The sequence below is a fragment of the Salmo salar genome, chromosome ssa06 (genome assembly GCF_905237065.1).
Source record: "Salmo salar chromosome ssa06, Ssal_v3.1, whole genome shotgun sequence".
Taxonomy (NCBI): Eukaryota; Metazoa; Chordata; class Actinopteri; order Salmoniformes; family Salmonidae; genus Salmo; species Salmo salar.
This window is the reverse complement of record NC_059447.1, coordinates 71,840,656-71,857,815: the sequence shown is the minus strand read 5'-3', so window position 1 is coordinate 71,857,815 and position 17,160 is coordinate 71,840,656. Positions and strand designations below refer to the sequence as shown.

At 43.5% G+C, this 17,160-nt stretch overlaps 1 protein-coding gene across 7 annotated transcripts in view; it reads right to left on the bottom strand.

Annotated features, from left to right (window-relative positions):
* Positions 1 to 17,160, bottom strand: part of LOC106607985 (SAM and SH3 domain-containing protein 1) — a 316,859-nt gene that overhangs the window by 65,403 nt on the left and 234,296 nt on the right. For all 7 annotated transcript variants that reach the window (XM_045720952.1, XM_045720953.1, XM_045720957.1 and 4 more), the window contains exon 2: positions 11,418 to 11,546. In XM_045720952.1, the coding sequence (XP_045576908.1) occupies positions 11,418 to 11,546 (129 nt within the window). The remainder of the gene's footprint in view (positions 1 to 11,417; positions 11,547 to 17,160) is intronic.

The following is a 17,160-nucleotide window of genomic DNA, read 5'->3' as shown; positions in this document are numbered from 1 at the left end:
CTAACATGTATTGATTCAGGGCTGTGAATACTTATGCAATTAGGTATTTCTGTACTTGATTTTCAATAAATGTGCAAACATTTCTAAAAATGTGTTTTCACTTTGTCACTAAGGGGTATTGTGTATAGATGGGTGAAAGAAAAAAATCTATTTAATCCCTTTTGAATTTAAGCTGTAACACAACAACATTTTTAGTAAGTCAAGGGGTATGAATACTTTCTGAAGGCACTGCAGATTTGAGTGAGCAAGAACTGTTTGAGAGTTCAGCAGGTATTGAGAGCCAGTGCTGCTGACATGATATGTTTCAGAGAAAGGAAGTGGCGTGTGCAACAAATGAAATAGTCCTTGAGTTTGTGTTACCTCTAATAGTACAAACGAATGGTTTAATGCAACGGCAGTAATGCAGTTTATAAAAACTGAAATGTTTGTAGGCTACTTGTCGCGCATGTTGAATGGTGAACGGTGGTTTGACGTGATGAGAGAGCAGTAGAGAGCTCGCATCGTTACATACTGTTCAACAGGCGTCAATATCCAATAAATAAATGAATGTTGAAGAAAAATATAATTGTTCAATAAATGTTCAAGAGAAAAAAAACTGCTGACCCACACAACACTAGCGTGTGTGTCTCTCAAGATGTGTGTGAGACTGTGTGTATCAGATTGTGTAACAGCATGATTGCTTGTGTGTATATAGAAATGCCAGATGTGTGTGAGACTGTGTGTATCAGGTTGTGTAACAGCATGATTGCTTGTGTGTATATAGAAATGCCAGATGTGTGTGGGTGTTTACCTGATTGCTTATGTGTGACTGTATTGAATGAAAGAGAGAGAGGGAGGGAGAGAGAGAGGGAGGGAGGGAGAGAGGAATACAGAGAGAGAGAGAGAGAGAGAGAGAGAAATAAAGAGAGAGAGAGAGCTAGAGAGAGAGAGATGGGGAAGAGAGTTAAGAGAGCGTGGAAAGTTACTGGAGTGAGGAGGAGAGGAGACAGTAGCTAATGAGGATCACAATGTCTACCCTGCAGACAGGAGCCTGAATATCTGACCAGACTAAACCTGGAACCAACACTAGTGCAGGCCCACACTTCTCACCGAGGGCCAGCAGCCTTCAAAGACAGCGCAAAACAAATACCACTTTTCAAAGGGCACAGAAACTAAAACTAAATCTGCAGTGCTACCTTAGACCAAAATAAGTCAGAACAGGGGGAGAGGGAGTGGGGAGTGGTGAGAATGAGACACCAGAGCTATGTTCCATCCACAATACTCCCACACTCCAGAGCATGCAAACCAACTAAGAAAAGCCCAGCACATGGCAGACCATATGTAAGCCTGCTTTGGAAATTCACTAAGGCCTACTATGTTGGTAGTCAGACCAGGTGGCCCAAACCAGGTCAGACCAGGTGGCCCAAACCAGGTGGCCCAGACCAGGTGGTCCAAACCAGGTGGCCCAAATCAGGTCAGACCAGGTGACTCAAACCAGGTCAGACCAGGTGGCCCAGACCAGGTCAGACCAGGTGGCCCAAACCAGGTCAGACCAGGTGGCCCAAACCAGGACAGACCAGGTGGCCCAGACCAGGTCAGACCAGGTGGCCCAGGGCAGGGCTGAGGGTGAGAGAGGTGGCTGTATGTCCACACCTGGAGAAAGACGTGGAAGCACCGGGGCCAGCTGGGGAGCCTGGCACCAGCCCAGTCCCACCCAAGAGACAGTTAGTGGATAAACAAGACTGTGGAGAGACAGGCCTGCTGAACCAGCTGATCCTGAAGACATCACTGACAACACATGCATGTGTGGTCATGGACACACACACACACACACACACACACACACACACACACACACACACACACACACACACACACACACACACACACACACACACACACACACACACAAACACACACACACACACGCACACAAACACACACACACAAAATCGCAGACATTGCAAAAACAGAGAAAAATAAACTGGAAATCCAGGTCCATGGTGGGCATGTTGAACCACAGCCTGCTGCGTCACCCCTGAGCTGCAGTGTGCCACAGGAAAATACTCCACAACCTCACACATACAGACTGGATCATGACTAACGCCTCTATTTACTTTCCTTCTGGGAGGGCACAAGTGTGGTGTGTGTGTGTGTGTGTGTGTGTGTGTGTGTGTGTGTGTGTGTGTGTGTGTGTGTGTGTGTGTGTGTGTGTGTGTGTGTGTGTGTGTGTGTGTGTGTGTGTAGCCATGGTTATGATCCAAAACGGACTAATACAGTTAAATACACACTTCATCAATCTATAAATATTTCACTAGCAGAGCAGCTAAGCCAAGTCCTAAAAACACAGCAACACCAAACATCTATAGACAAACCTCTGCTGAAAGTGCAAACCACTTTCGTTGGCAGTGACACTACCTGGGCATTCTGGCCTTCAACACACGTACAAAACATCAACGTGTTTACTTTCCTGTTGGGTGCTTATTGTGCCTGAAAGATAATAGGCTAGGTAATAAATAACGTTTAGGAAGTGGAATAGCTGGAGCAAACCCAGAGTCAGGTTGTCTCCTACTGTAGCAACTTTGTTGAACTGACCCCATATCAAAGCCATTTTCTTCAACCAGGTATTAGCCCATAATTACAGGCATCGGCTTACCTCACAGAGCAGCACAACACAGACATGCCTGATCTTGAGTCCTGAACCAACTGAGGCTCACACGCATCTCTACATTAGAAACCATTATAGAGAACATGAGGCGCTACAGATGTAGGATCTTAATTTGATCACTCGTTTGATGCTGAGAGTGTTCCTGCAAAGCAGGAAATGCAAGCTTGTAGTGTATTTGAGTTTTTAAAAGGCCTCTAACGATTGTAATTGTCACTTTCAAATTTAAGATGAAAAATGTATCAACCCCTACAAAAATGTCCATAAATTATAATCGGAATAATCATGCTGCAGGATTATTTTCCCGCTGTAGCAAACTGGCTCAAATGAAGATCTTACACCTGTAAAGATTCTCTCACAACACCTGACATGTCACTGACTGGGGTTCTCTGGTGTTTCAGTGTTTACTGAATGTCTTACCTGGGATCCTGCATGTTGGTGCAGGAGAGAAGGCTTTGCATTTCACTAACCACTAACCTAGGGACATTTAGTCAACCTTGACAAATGGTTAGGGTTAGAGAGTGGGTTATGATGAAATACCACATGCTTTTTGTGCTTATTATTGTACTCCATATCTGATTCAATCAGAGAGATACAACTGTCTCCAGTAGAGGTCGACCGATTATGATTTTTCAACGCCGATACCAATTCCGCTTATTGGAGGACCAAAAAAAGCCGATACCGATTAATCGTCCGATTTTTTTATTTACATTTATTTGTAATAATGACAATTACAACAATACTGAATTAACACTTATTTTAACTTAATATAATACATCAATATTTAATAATGCCATATTCCATTTTATATGAGAACATACTGACATGATGCATCATATGCATTCCACTGCCATTTCTTAGTTTTACCAATGGCACAACTAACTGTTGAAGACAATATTAAATCTTTCCCAGTATTGAAACAGAAGCACATAGCAGACATTGTCCAGTCCAATAAAACACAGACTACCCCTTATTAATCAATAAAATCAATTTAGTCTCAAATAAATAATGAAACATGTTCAATTTGGTTTAAATAATGCAAAACAAAGTGTTGGAGAAAGAAAGTAAAAGTGCAATATGTGCCATGTAAGAAAGCTAACGTCCCTAAGTCTAAATATTCCTGTTACATTGCACAACCTTCAATGTTATGTCATAATTACGTAAATTTCTGGCAAATTAGTTCGCAATGAGCCAGGCGGCCCAACTGTTGCATATACCCTGACTCTGCGTGCAATGAACGCTAGAGATGTGACACAATTTCATGTTAGCAGGCAATATTAACTAAATATGCAGGTTTAAAAATATATACTTGTGTATTGATTTTAAGAAAGGCATTTATGTTTATGGTTAGGTACATTGGTGCAACGACAGTGCTTTTTTCGCAAATGCGCTTGTTAAATCAACACCCGTTTGTCGAAGTAGGCTGTGATTCAATGATAAATTGATTATATGCAACGCAGGAAACGTTAGATAAACTAGTAATATCATCAACCATGTGTAGTTAACTAGTGATTATTTTAAAAGATTGATAGTTTTTTATAAGATAAGTTTAATGCTAGCTAGCAACTTACCTTGGCTTGTAGCTGCCCTCGCGTAACAGGTAGTCAGCCTGCCATGCAGGCTCCTCATGGAGTGCAATGCAAGGCAGGTGGTTAGAGCGTTGGACTAGTAACCGAAGGTTGCAAAAACGAATCCCCCCTGAACAAGGCAGTTAACCCCCGTTCCTAGGCCGTCATTGAAAATAAGAATGTGTTCTTAATCTGACTTGCCTAGTTAAATAAAGGTTACATATTATTTTTTGAAACAGCTGTTGATGGAGGCTCTCTGTCTCTGTAATGACTATCAGCGTACCCTCTTCCTGTCTGACCTCTGTTAGGTTTATGAGCAGCCAGAACACAAAGTGTTAGGCAAACATCCCTCTAGGAGAATGAGGGCTATGGATTAACTCCATCACGTACAGTCGCCAAGCTGCCTTATAGTCCCACTGACTGTGCTATACTTTCTCTTCAGGCTTGATTAAGCCTGATTGGTTTGGTCGAGAACAGTTAAACCCCACCGGTGATTCTAACAGGTACCATTCTAATAACAGTGACCATTTAACAGATTATAAGCAAACCATTATATAGAAAAGCCACTTCTGTGGAAGGCTTTGGAACCTATTTGTGTCCCAGTCTCACTTGTCTCTCTACAGCCCAGTCTAAGTACATCAACCCTAGCCATGTAATTGGTGCTGGATAGCTACAGCAGTACGTTGGCCTGTTTTTCGTCCCGCAACAAGCCATTGTTTACAGACAGATGGCTCGTTGAGGAAGCTTACGTCTCCCATTTTCCACCTATAGAAGTGAGAGATTATGTGGTAGCCTAGTCTTGCATGACTGTGTGTTTTAGAATGGACTACAATGGCAGCCCACAGGTGAATAATGGGAGATAAAAATGCGGAGAAAAATGTGTTTTAAACGCTTATTTGATAGCGAAGGACACATTCAACCCGACAAATTGTAAGTATTGTTCCTAGAGATATTGGATATGCCTCTGTAACATTAAAATGCTATTTTGGTGAAACCGAATAGTTTTGTTTTGGTTGATCAAGGACACAAGGCTACGGAAGCTTCCGGAACGAGAGATCTGTCTGTTAACAATGGCTTGTTGCGGGAAGAATCAAGTCTTAGATCCACTGAGTGCTGGATGACCGATGGTGTTTTATGCTGTCTGTCTTTCTGTCTTTCTGTGATCAGAGAGACACTGAGGGCAGGGCAGGACTGAGCAGGTAGATACTGGAGATACTGAAACCCTGTAGAGGCAGACTGGACTGGCAGGTGCCACCTCACTGGAGACTAGAGGTCGACCGATTAATCGGAATGGCCGATTAATTAGGGCCGATTTCAAGTTTTCATAACAATCGGTAATCGTTATTTTTGGCCACCGATTTGCCAAATTTTTTACAATTTTAAAATGTATTTATTTATTTTTAATTTTTATTATTCTTTTTTTTTTTACACCTTTATTTAACTAGGCAAGTCAGTTAAGAACAGATTCTTATTTACATTGACGGCCTACCCCGGCCAAACCCGGACAACGCTGGGCCAATTGTACGCCGCCCTATGGGACTCCCAATCACGGCCGGATGTGATACAGCCTGGATTCAAACCAGGGACTGTAGTGGTGCTGTAGTGGCACCTCTTGTACTGAGTTGCAGTGCCTTAGACCACTGCGCCACTCGGAAGCCCAAGAACCCCACTTCTAAAACACAACCGAGACAACAGTCGGGACAGGCCTCAGGTGGGGGGGGGAAGTGTTTCACAAATCAAATTAACAAGGGGTTTTGTATGGTTTGTGCAACACTTTTCTCCTGAAAAGTTTGATGTGTTGCAAGACGTCTGGAGGAGAAGTGAGAGAGAAAACAAGAAAGCAAATTGGATCTTTATCAAACATGTGATACTTGGATTTGTGACCTCGTTATGAGGCTAATATGAAGCTGCTATGGTTTTGCATTGTCGACAAATACTTGACCACAGCTGTAAAGGGATTCCTAAGTATTTTTCAAGGGGCAACTTCAGCTCTGTGGTATCAGTCAGTCGTATGTAGAACACTACAGCCTGCCGTGGTACCAAGACTAACAGACAAACCTCCCAGACTACCCTAGGGAAGTTGTCCTCAAACCTGGTCCTGAAGACCCACAGTAAATTAAGGACCTTAATTAGTTGAATCTGGTCAGGTGTGCTGGTACTGGACTGGAACAAAAGCATGCAGACCTTGTGGGTCTCTGGGACCAGAATTGAAGAACATTCCCCTACGGCCTTTCTCATTACAGAGGAACAGTCTTCCAATGTCCACTGTCAAGTTTGCTTCTTGTAGCCAAAGTGTAAGGTTCCGGTAAGTTAATAGCTGCAGTGACCTTTGACACAGGGTCACATGCTTCAGGGTCAGAGTTGGCCTGAGGTGACTGGGGAGTGACTAAAGGCTGGTCCAGACCGGACCAGGTTGGGTTTAACTGTGTGTTGCAGCAGGAGTGTGAAGAAGGGAGGGGAGGCCACATCAGAACAGCAAAAGGGAAAGAGGACAGATTACAATGGGGCCAGTACAGAGGAGAGGCCTGGTGATGAGAGAATGGAGAAGAGGAGAAGGTTTTGAAGGAGCGGGGTGGACAAGTCCTCTGAGAGCCACCACCCTCATCCCCTGTGATAGACAACAACTCCCTGAAAGGCCATGTCCCAGCGGGGACGTCTAAATGCCAGCCCATTGTACTGTCCGTCTCTACCTTTTAACATAATGACTTTATATAACTCATTCCTATTGGTTTTCAGAGAGATCCTAGATGGGACTGGCTGGCAGCCACTGTCTGGACACACTTCATATGGTACAAGAGTAATCCCCCACACTCTCTCTCTCCTTCTCTCTCTTGCTCTCTTTCTTTACCTTATCTCCCTCTTTCTCTCTACTCATTCTCCCTCTCTCTTTCTTTCTCTCTCTATTTATTTGGCCAGTTTCCCTCTCTCTCTCATTTTATTTGTATTTTTTATTTCACCTTTATTTAACCAGGTAGGCCAGTTGAGAACAAGTTCTCATTTCCAACTGTGACCTGGCCAAGATAAAGCAACGCAGTGCGACACAAACATACAGTCAATAACACAATAGAAAAAAGTCTATATACAGTGTGTGCAAATGGCATGAGGAGGTAAGGCAATAAATAGGCCATAGTAGTGAAGTAATTACAATTTAACAAATTAACACTGGAGTGATAGATGTGCAGATGATGATGTGCAAGTAAAAATACTGGTGTGCAAAAGAGCAAAAAAGTAAATAAAACAATATGAGGGATGGGGATGAGGTAGGTAGATTGGATGGGCTATTTACAGATGGGCTATGTACAGCTGCAGCGATCGACTAGCTGCTCAGATACCTGATGTTTAAAGTTAGTGTGGAAGATATAAGTCTCCAACTTCAGCAATTTTTGCTATTCGTTCCAGTCATTGGCAGCAGAGAACTGGAAGGAAAGGCGGCCAAAGAAGGTGTTGGCTTTGGGGATGACCAGTGAGATATACCTGCTCTCTCTCTCTCTGCGCCTTCTCCCTCCCTTGTTCCAGTTTTAAGACCGTCTGAGAAGGTGTCCAGTCCAGACGCATAACACCAGCCAAAGGGAGAGTGGAGTAACGGCAGTTGGCAAGAACACTCTCCTTGTCATGTCCTGACCAGTATAGAGGATTATTTGTTATTGTAGTTTGGTCAGGACGTGGCAGAGGGTAGTTAGTTTATGTATTCCGGGGTTTTGGGTTTCTTTTCTATGTTTGTGTTTCTATGGGTTTTCTATCTGTTCTGTTTCTATGTTAGTTAATTGGGGTATGGACTCTCAATTGAAGGCAGGTGTTTTCTAGTTGCCTTTGATTGGGAGTCCTATATATTAGGGTGTGTTTGGTCTTGTTGTTTGTGGGTAGTTGTTTTAGCACTGCTATACGTGTGTAGCCTGCTATACTGTTCCTGTCGGTCATTGTTTTCTTGTTTTTGTTCGTGGTGTTCACATTATAATAAATTATGATGAGCACGCAATCCGCTGCATATTGGTCCACTTTTTCCGACAGCGATATCAACATATCTTCTGACGAAGAGGAACGTGACACTCCTGAAAACACTAAATACTGACTGGACAATGTCTGCTATGTGCTTCTGTTTCAATACTGGGAAAGATTTAATATTGTCTTCAACAGTTAGTTGTGCCATTGGTAAAACTATGAAATGGCAGTGGAATGCATATGATGCATCATGTCAGTATGTTCTCATATAAAATGGAATATGGCATTATTAAATATACAGTGAGCTCCAAAAGTATTGGAACAGTGACACGTTTTTTGTTGTTTTGGATCTGTACTCCAGCACTTTGGATTTGAAATGATACAATGATTATTAGATTAATACCATAAAATTAAAGCTGACAGTCTGCACTTTAACCTTTATAGTCATTGTATCATTTCAAATCCAAAGTACTGGAGTACAGAACCAAAACAACAAAGTATGTGTCACTGTCCCAATACTTTGAAGCTCAGTGTAGTTATAATGATATATAGTTCCTTCTACAGCTGGCTTCTGCTGAGTGTGTGAATAAACAGCCTTCCCACCCCATATCTCCTCCCTCCGTTCTCTCTGTTCCTCCTCTTTCCTTTCCTCTCTCTTGCCAAGTTGTGCAGGAGGGACAGACAGCTGCAGGCTTTTAGGTGCTCATCCTCCTCCTCCTCCTCCTCCTCCTCCTCTAGCTCTGTTAAAGATGCTCTGTAGCCCTCCCACCCCAACTCCCCAGGCCCCCGTCCTGTCCCAACCCAGCCAGCTCTTCTCTCCTCCAGGCAGGACAGGCAGTAAATCCAGGCTTCCTCTTCCCCTGTTTTATCTCTCCAGGATGGAACATTCCCAACCTTCCCAATACGTACAGAGAGATGACCCACTTCACCCATCCTCTCACACACTCGTAAACACACACACATGCAGACACACACATAAACAGGGGCACACACACACACACACACACACACACACACACACACACACACACACACACACACACACACACACACACACACACACACACACACACACACACACACACACACACATATACACTGAGTGCACAAAACATTAGGAACACCTTCCTAATATTGAGTTGCACCCCCCTCTTTTGCCCTCAGAACAGCCTCAATTCGTCAGGGCATGAACTCTTCAAGGTGTCAAATGCGATCCACAGGGATGCTGGCCTGTTGACTCCAATGCTTCCCACCGTTGTGTCAAGTTGGCTGGATGTCCTTTGGGTGGTGGACCATTCTTGATACACAGGGGAAACTGTTGAGCGTGAAAAACCCAGCAGCGTTGCAGTTCTTGACACAAACCGGTGCGCCTGGCACCTACTACCATACTCCGTTCAAAGGCACTTCAATCTTTTGTCTTGCCAATTCACCCTCTGAATAGCACACACACAATCCATTTCTCAATTGTCTCAAGGCTTAAAAATTCTTCTTTAACCCGTCTCCTCCCCTTCATCTACACTGATTGTAGTGGATTTAACAAGTGACATCAATAAGGGATCATAGCGTTCACCTGGTCAATCTATGTCATGGAAAGAGCAGGTGTCCTTAAAGTTTGGTATACTCAGTGTATACAGTATACACACACATACAGACACACACACACGCACAAACACACACACACACATACAGACACACACACACGCACAAACACACACACACACACACACACACACACACACACACACACACACACACACACACACACACACACACACACACACACACACACACACACACACACACACAGAAAACTGTGGAGAGATGCTCTCAAATGACAGACACTGACTCTTCAATGATGGATGTGAGATTGCTTCACTGGAAAGCTCTGAGAGCAGAGCAGACATAATCTTTGGCCAACATCAATCAGGACAGCTGAGCCCTCCATAACTCACCCATACCATCTTTCATTGAGACCCACCTCTCAAATCAACCAAAACCACATGGCTGCTGAAAGCCTGGGGGAGCTCCTATGTGTCTCTCGTTTTCTAATCAATATCTAGCTCAACCTCTATTATGCCTATAACTGGATAGTACTTTATGATAGAGCTGAGGAGATTAACGGTGAAAGTTTGTCAATGAAATAGGAGTCCTACAAATATGTCTCTAGCGTAAGTATGGTCACTCTCGTCCCACTGAATTGAATTATCTGTTTTTGTGCTCAACACAAAATGTGTCCCTGTGACTTCTGTTATGGAATAAAACAAAATAAATAGCAGTTACTATATTTGTAAGTGCTGGATTTGTTTGAGCTTAATTTGTTTAAATTCGGCTCACTTCTTTTTATGTTCAGGATGAGTAGAATAAACTGATGTCAGTCCAGTTTACTACTTGGAGTTCTGGAAATGCGAATTCAGAACTGATCTGATGCTGTCTGTTTTCAAGGATTCTAAGCAGATACCAATCACTTTGAATAGTGTTATCATAGCCTGTTAATAAAGCTAGCATATGAACACTAACCCCCCTATCTCTCTCTGTGTTGTGTGTGTATGGAGCATAGACCCCAGGGGTACTCAGTACTGCCAGGAGCAGCTGCATTCTTCAATACCTCAGCCAGTAACTTGGCAACGCAGAGGTGCCATGCCCTACTACCCTACATCCATGTGAATGAGAACCCCTAGAAGCCCCAAAACACAACCAAGCACTTTCAGGCACCAGGAGGCAGGAGGGCAAACTAACTGCTTTAGAGCACAGTCACAAACACAAACTGGATTGCTCTCCAAACATCCCTCCCCCAACTCCCGGTCTGGCTCCCAGGCTGTTGGCAGCACATTGGGAAATCACACTCTGTAAAGATATCAAACTGATCGAAGAACGACGTGTTTGAGGATACTATGAATTATAAAAAGGAGATCTGACAAAATGAACATTTTCCTCAAGCATTTTGGCTCTCACTTCACAATAGTAAAATCAGCATAGTTGTAGTCTATATAAGCTCAACAACAAATTGTAGAGCCATGAAGAAGCGGGTTACCACAGCTGATATTGTATTGATGTATTAGCTGATATTGTATTGATGTAAGCTGGTGGGTTGCCTGTTTTGATAGGACTTGGTTATACTCTACTGCAGTAGTAGGTGATGGTTTGTGGGGACTCAGTTCCATTGTATAGTAGCAGGATTGATGGCCTTGAATTTGTGGGGACATGCAACAGTATGATTGGTGTTTGTAGGCACTCAGTATGTGATGAGTGTGTTTGTGGGGACGTACCATGTCGAGGTCCTGGGACACACGTCTTTTGCGTAGCTCCTCCATGCGGTCGCTGACGTCACTGAAGCAGGTGTTGTAGTACTCAGAATACTCCTGGGCCAGGTCATCAATGTTCCCCAGAGAACCATCCTACACAACACAGAGAGAGAGAGAGAGAGAGTCATTGATATTGAGAGTGAGATTCCGAGGGAGAAATTAGAAGCAGCTCATATGTTTGAACATGGTAGAATGGAGGAAAGATGTAGGTTCTCGAGACATTTTCTAGTACACTCATTACTCAATCTGAGGACCCAAAATGACACCAAAGCCTTTGTCTGGATGAATAACATTGGCTGAGTCAATCCTTTCAGTAAGCTCCACACTCCCCTGACCGCTTTCACCTCCACAGTACTCCAGGTGAGATAAACGGACTTACTAACAACCTCAGCTCCCCATCTGTCTCTCACTCTGGGTGAAGCACAGCTTAATAAAACCCCTACACATACGCTTGTAATCAGGAGCGCGTGAGAGGCACCAACTAGCAGGCAGGTGGTGCAGTGTAGGGGGCGGCGGGCAGGGGCACACAAATCTAATCACTCGCACACCATTTCTTCCTCTGGTTGCCAATCTGGACTATAGTTATTAGCTAACTGGCTAACACAGTGGTGCTACTGAGGGAGGGGTTAGAGGTTACAGCACCTTTACCCTTTAGCTCTGTGGCCTATACTAGCTAGGGCCTGTTGTGAAAGGACAATGGGTAGGAGAAAGGAGAAGGAAAGTAAATCAGTGTGATTTGTGGAAGACGAAGACCTATAAACCAGCTCCTGTTGAGATGAAGATTGTCTGGGACAGTGTGTTTGTGTCTCTGCTAGAGGGGAGGTGTGCGGCCAACCAGGAATGTTTCCTGGGTTGGTCAGTTAACATACACAATCACAGATCAGAGATGCCCTTTAAACCCCAGCTATGACATTCTCCCAACCCCAACCCCAAACCCAAACACCCCCTTCCTGCCGGGGAGGGGGGGGGGGGTCTCCTCTCTGCTGGGTTCCTGTCTTTGTGTGGAAGACGGTGTTTGGGTAGAAGGAGGAAGTATGTTCCAGTCACTCATACACTCTAAATAAGAAAGACCTTACTCAACAGAATACACTAGCCCCAAAACACATTGTTTGAGATTCAAAGAGGAACAGTAGAATCAATGCTAAAGAAGCAGAACCTGCTAGTGCATTGCTATACATTGAAACCAGAGGAGAATTACATACATGTATGGGTTGTGTTTCCACTCCAAGGTTATGAGTGAGGGTCATAGCCATCGACCCTTCACTAAGACCCACTCCCTAGGTTAATGTTGCAACCTCGGACAACCTCAAAACCTTTTCCCAAGAAGCTCCATTCCCCATTCAAACTACTGGAGAAAACCCCTCACAACGATCTGAAACTGTGTTTTTAATGCACAATGAAATGAAACACAGACTACCCCTTATTAATCAGGAGACTATCGGGTACGTTGTGGTGGACTGTCATTAGTGTGGCTATGCACTAGAAGGCTCTGAATGGACTGTCATGCAGTTAAAGCTACTACTTACCATTTTGGGAGTTAACTAGTTCTCTCAAGTCGTATCCTGATTGTCGACAGCAGATTATAGTTGTATTCATAATATAGATAACTTAGCTAGCTAACATACATTTCGAGAAAACCTGTTATATTAAGTGGCCAGCTAGCGTTAGCAACGTTTTGTGGTCAGTAAGACTGGGAGCTAGCTAACCAGCTGAGCTAGCAAATATAACAAAAGTATAATTTTTTATTAACAAAATGCAGGTTCTGCATTTCAGGAATCACAGTAGCAAGTAAACCTGGTGCACTGTAATTTAGCCATTTAAACAATTTAGCTACTTTTTGATGAAAACTCACAGTTTTGCCATAGCGCTCATTGACTTTCATACGTTTGAAATGTGAGCTTGTCTAAGGTGTCAGACTCGATGACCGTTGCTATCCATTGGAGCGCTGCGATTGGTTGCCCAATATTCTGGGGTGGGGCTTAGTGAAGGGGCAATTGTCCTACTAACTGATTGGGGTTGGAGAGCAACTCAAACATCTTTCACTGAGAAGATTTGAGAAGCGTCTCTCTATGGTGCTTGGACTAATAACTACTCGGGCTGTGTATGTTGACAGCCATAGCAGTGATGGCCAATCGTTCAATATTCATTAGTGTTGATCTAGTCAGTGCCTGGTTTGATGAGTGGTCAGCATGCATTGAGTCACTCTGTGAGGAGTGAACGGTCTCTCTCAGTCTTAGTCTGTCTCTGTCTCTCTCTGTGGTCCTCTAAACAGGACTCAGTATCTCTGTGCCAACATGGGATGAATGGGGCACTGTGAAGGCAGTGTGCCACACACACACAAACTCCGGGCAGACGCACACACACACCCTGGGGAGGCAGAGAGAGGGGCTTCTTCTGAGAGGGCTTTCCAAAACAACATTGAGGATGAAAAGAACAAACTAGTCCACACTGTGGAAAAACACAAACCTGAAGTGAATCCCACCATCACCCATCGGTAATGCATTACACATTAACAACAGAATATTCAAATACATTCTAGACAGAGGCCCCGTGTCAAAAATCCAGATTGTTCAGCTTTATTTTCCTCCACTCACTCCTCCTCCCACCATAGAATATTTCTTAGTAACTCCAGCTAAGTCCAGACTGTGACATATGGTTAGAGGTGGCTGAGATTCCCTATGGAGGCACTCTCTCACTCTGTGGGCAGAGAGCAGACACATGTCTCCCCACATTCCTCACTCAGAGAGAGAAGCACACTCTTATTAGAGACGAGCTACAGTACTGCCTAATCCCCAGAAACATGGCACAACCATGTCCAAGAGGGTGACAGACAGACCCAGATACTATAGTTGCAGTCAGTGTATCTGTCCATGTAGAACGCCTGATTACAACTCAGCCAGATATTTAGTGACAGTTCATTACCTTTCTGGGTCTATAAAACAAGCTGTCCATGTCTGTGTAAACATCTTAGTCACAACTCCAGTTTGTGTAAAGAAGTGTGTGTATTAAATGTACAGATGTTCAGCAGGCTGTCTGTGTTAAATGCCTAGAATACTGTATAGGCAGGCATGGATTCCATCTCATCTGTCAGCACTGTTTGTCTGTAATACTTCAACTCTCCAAGCTCCAGACCCATAGGTAAAGCCAATGGCCTATGCTGTAGTTTAACATTACAAAGTGCTTTATTGTGTTGTTGTTAGTGTTGTTACAGTGTTGTTAAAGTGCTGTTAAAGTACTGTTACAGTTTTGTTACCGTGCTGTTAGTGTTGTTACAGTGTTGTTAAAGTGTTACAGTGCTGTTATAGTGCTGTTACAGCACTGTTACAGTACTGTTACAGTGTTGTTACAGTGCTGTTAGTGTTGTTACAGTGTTGTTAAAGTGTTACAGTGCTGTTATAGTGCTGTTACAGTACTGTTACATTGCTGTTATAGTGCTGTTACAGTGCTGTTAGTGTTGTTACAGTGTTGTTAAAGTGTTACAGTGCAGTTATAGTGCTGTTACAGTACTGTTACAGTGCTGTTATAGTGCTGTTACAGTACTGTTACAGTACTGTTACAGTGTTTTTACAGTGTTACAGTGTTGTTACAGTGCTGTTACAGTGCTGTTACAGTGCTGTTAGTGTTGTTACAGTGCTGTTACAGTGTTGTTACAGTACTGTTACAGTACTGTTACAGTGCTGTTATAGTGCTGTTACAGTGGTGTTACAGTGCTATTACAGTGTTGTTACAGTGTTGTTACAGTGCTGTTACGGTGTTGTTGAGGTGTTGTTACAGTGCTGTTAGTGTTTTTACAGTGCTGTTACAGTGTTGTTACAGTGTTGTTAGAGTGCTATTACAGTTCTGTTACAGTGTTGTTAGAGTGCTATTACAGTTCTGTTACAGTGCTAGGTCTTTCCTTACTGCAGTGTTCCACTCAGGGAGGCCAGTGTGTGTGTAGCATACCTGGGATTCCTCTCCTACCATGAGCTCATGCAGCCCCTCAATCAGTCTCTACACAGCTGGGAGCCTGACTAAGAGCCTGAATTGGAGCCTGACTGGGAGAATGACTTGGAGCCGGACTGGGGGCCCACTTCATAACACACAGCTTGTATGCACATGAGACAATGAGACAATGACTAGATGACAATGGGCGACAGGTAGCCTAGTGGTTAGAGCGTTGGGCTAGTAACTGAAAGGTTGCAAGATCGAATCTCCGAGCTGACAAGGTAAAAATCTGTCGTTCTGCAAGGCAGTTAACCCACTGTTCCTAGGCCGCCTAGTTAAATAAAGAAATTGTTCTTTATTTAACAAGGCAAGTCAGTTAAGGTTAAATAAAAAATAAAAATATTTTAAAAAAGATGGAAGTGATTGACTATATGTCTGTTTATTGTAAGTGAATGTTTATGCGAGAGTGAGTGTGTGTTTGTGTGTGTGTGGGAGTGAAGGAATGTGATAACAATAGACCATATGGCAGTGTGAGGGGGGTACTGAGGGGGTATGGAGCCAGTGGACAGGGGTGATTTGTGAGGAGGTATTGACTGGGGAGGCTGGGGGCTTGGAGGGGGTAAAACATCTGTAGGTTGGGGAGACAGCCTTTATCTAACACAGCGCCTATGGAGAAGAATTTACATCTCTTTGTTTTATCTGACCAACAACAACCCTGGGGTCTGTGTCTGTTAGGCTAGCAGTCTAAACCACCCGTTGAAAATATGAGTGTCCTAAAATGATTAGGGATGCACTATATATCGGTGAACAAATCGGAATCGGTCAATATTCGCTAAAAACGGCAACATTGGTATTGGCCCGATGTCTAGTTTAACGCTGATGTTAAAAACTGATGTCAAAGCTACCGTGCATACCTATATAACGTAGGTACATGATGTAATGACGCCATGTAAAATTTGGCCCTACACGTGCAACACAGCATTCCTAACCTAGCCCACAATGTCTGCTGTGTGGATTGAGCAGTCAACAAGTCGAGCAGTCATTTGAAAGAGTAAGAAAATGTCAACTCAAAGGCGAAATCCATTAAAGCCAAGATAATGGAATTCATTGCCCTTGACAATCAACCGTTCTCTGTCGTGGGTGATGTTGGCTTTCACCAACTGGTCGAGCACCGGTACACACTACCAAGTGCGCTATTTTTCAGATATTGACCTACTGGAGTTACACAGTAATAGCGTCACTGCTATTAGCTTCACGACATACATACTATGGAACGCCGTTTGGGTCTTTGCGTGTCAAAAAGGATACAGTAGCACTGTCAAAGCTGTACAAAAAAGTCTGCAAACAAGCAAACACCGGCCACGAACTGTGTTTACAATACCGAGTTGGTAATAAAGCATAATTTGTTCGACCCCAACTTCTGGGGTAGCTAGTTTTAGCTTGGTACCTAGCTAGCACCAATGCAACCAGCCTGAAAACAATGACCAGTAGAAACTGCAGTCATTTACATTATTCTTAGCAATGATTTAGGAATCCTTGTGAGTAAGTATTAGCTAGGTAGCCACTTGCTGCTTGCCTATTGAAATTGAACTTCAGTTCATGAAAATAAATACCTAGCCAGTTATTTAACCCTGTTGCCCAAAGCTAACGTTATAAGCAGTCAGCTAGCTTCATCTGGCTAGTGAGGATCGACCGGACCAGGTTATGTGTTGTGAATCTAGCCACAATAAGGATTAGGCACAATAGTGGAATTTTCGCTTTGCCTTCAAAATAAAAGTACGTC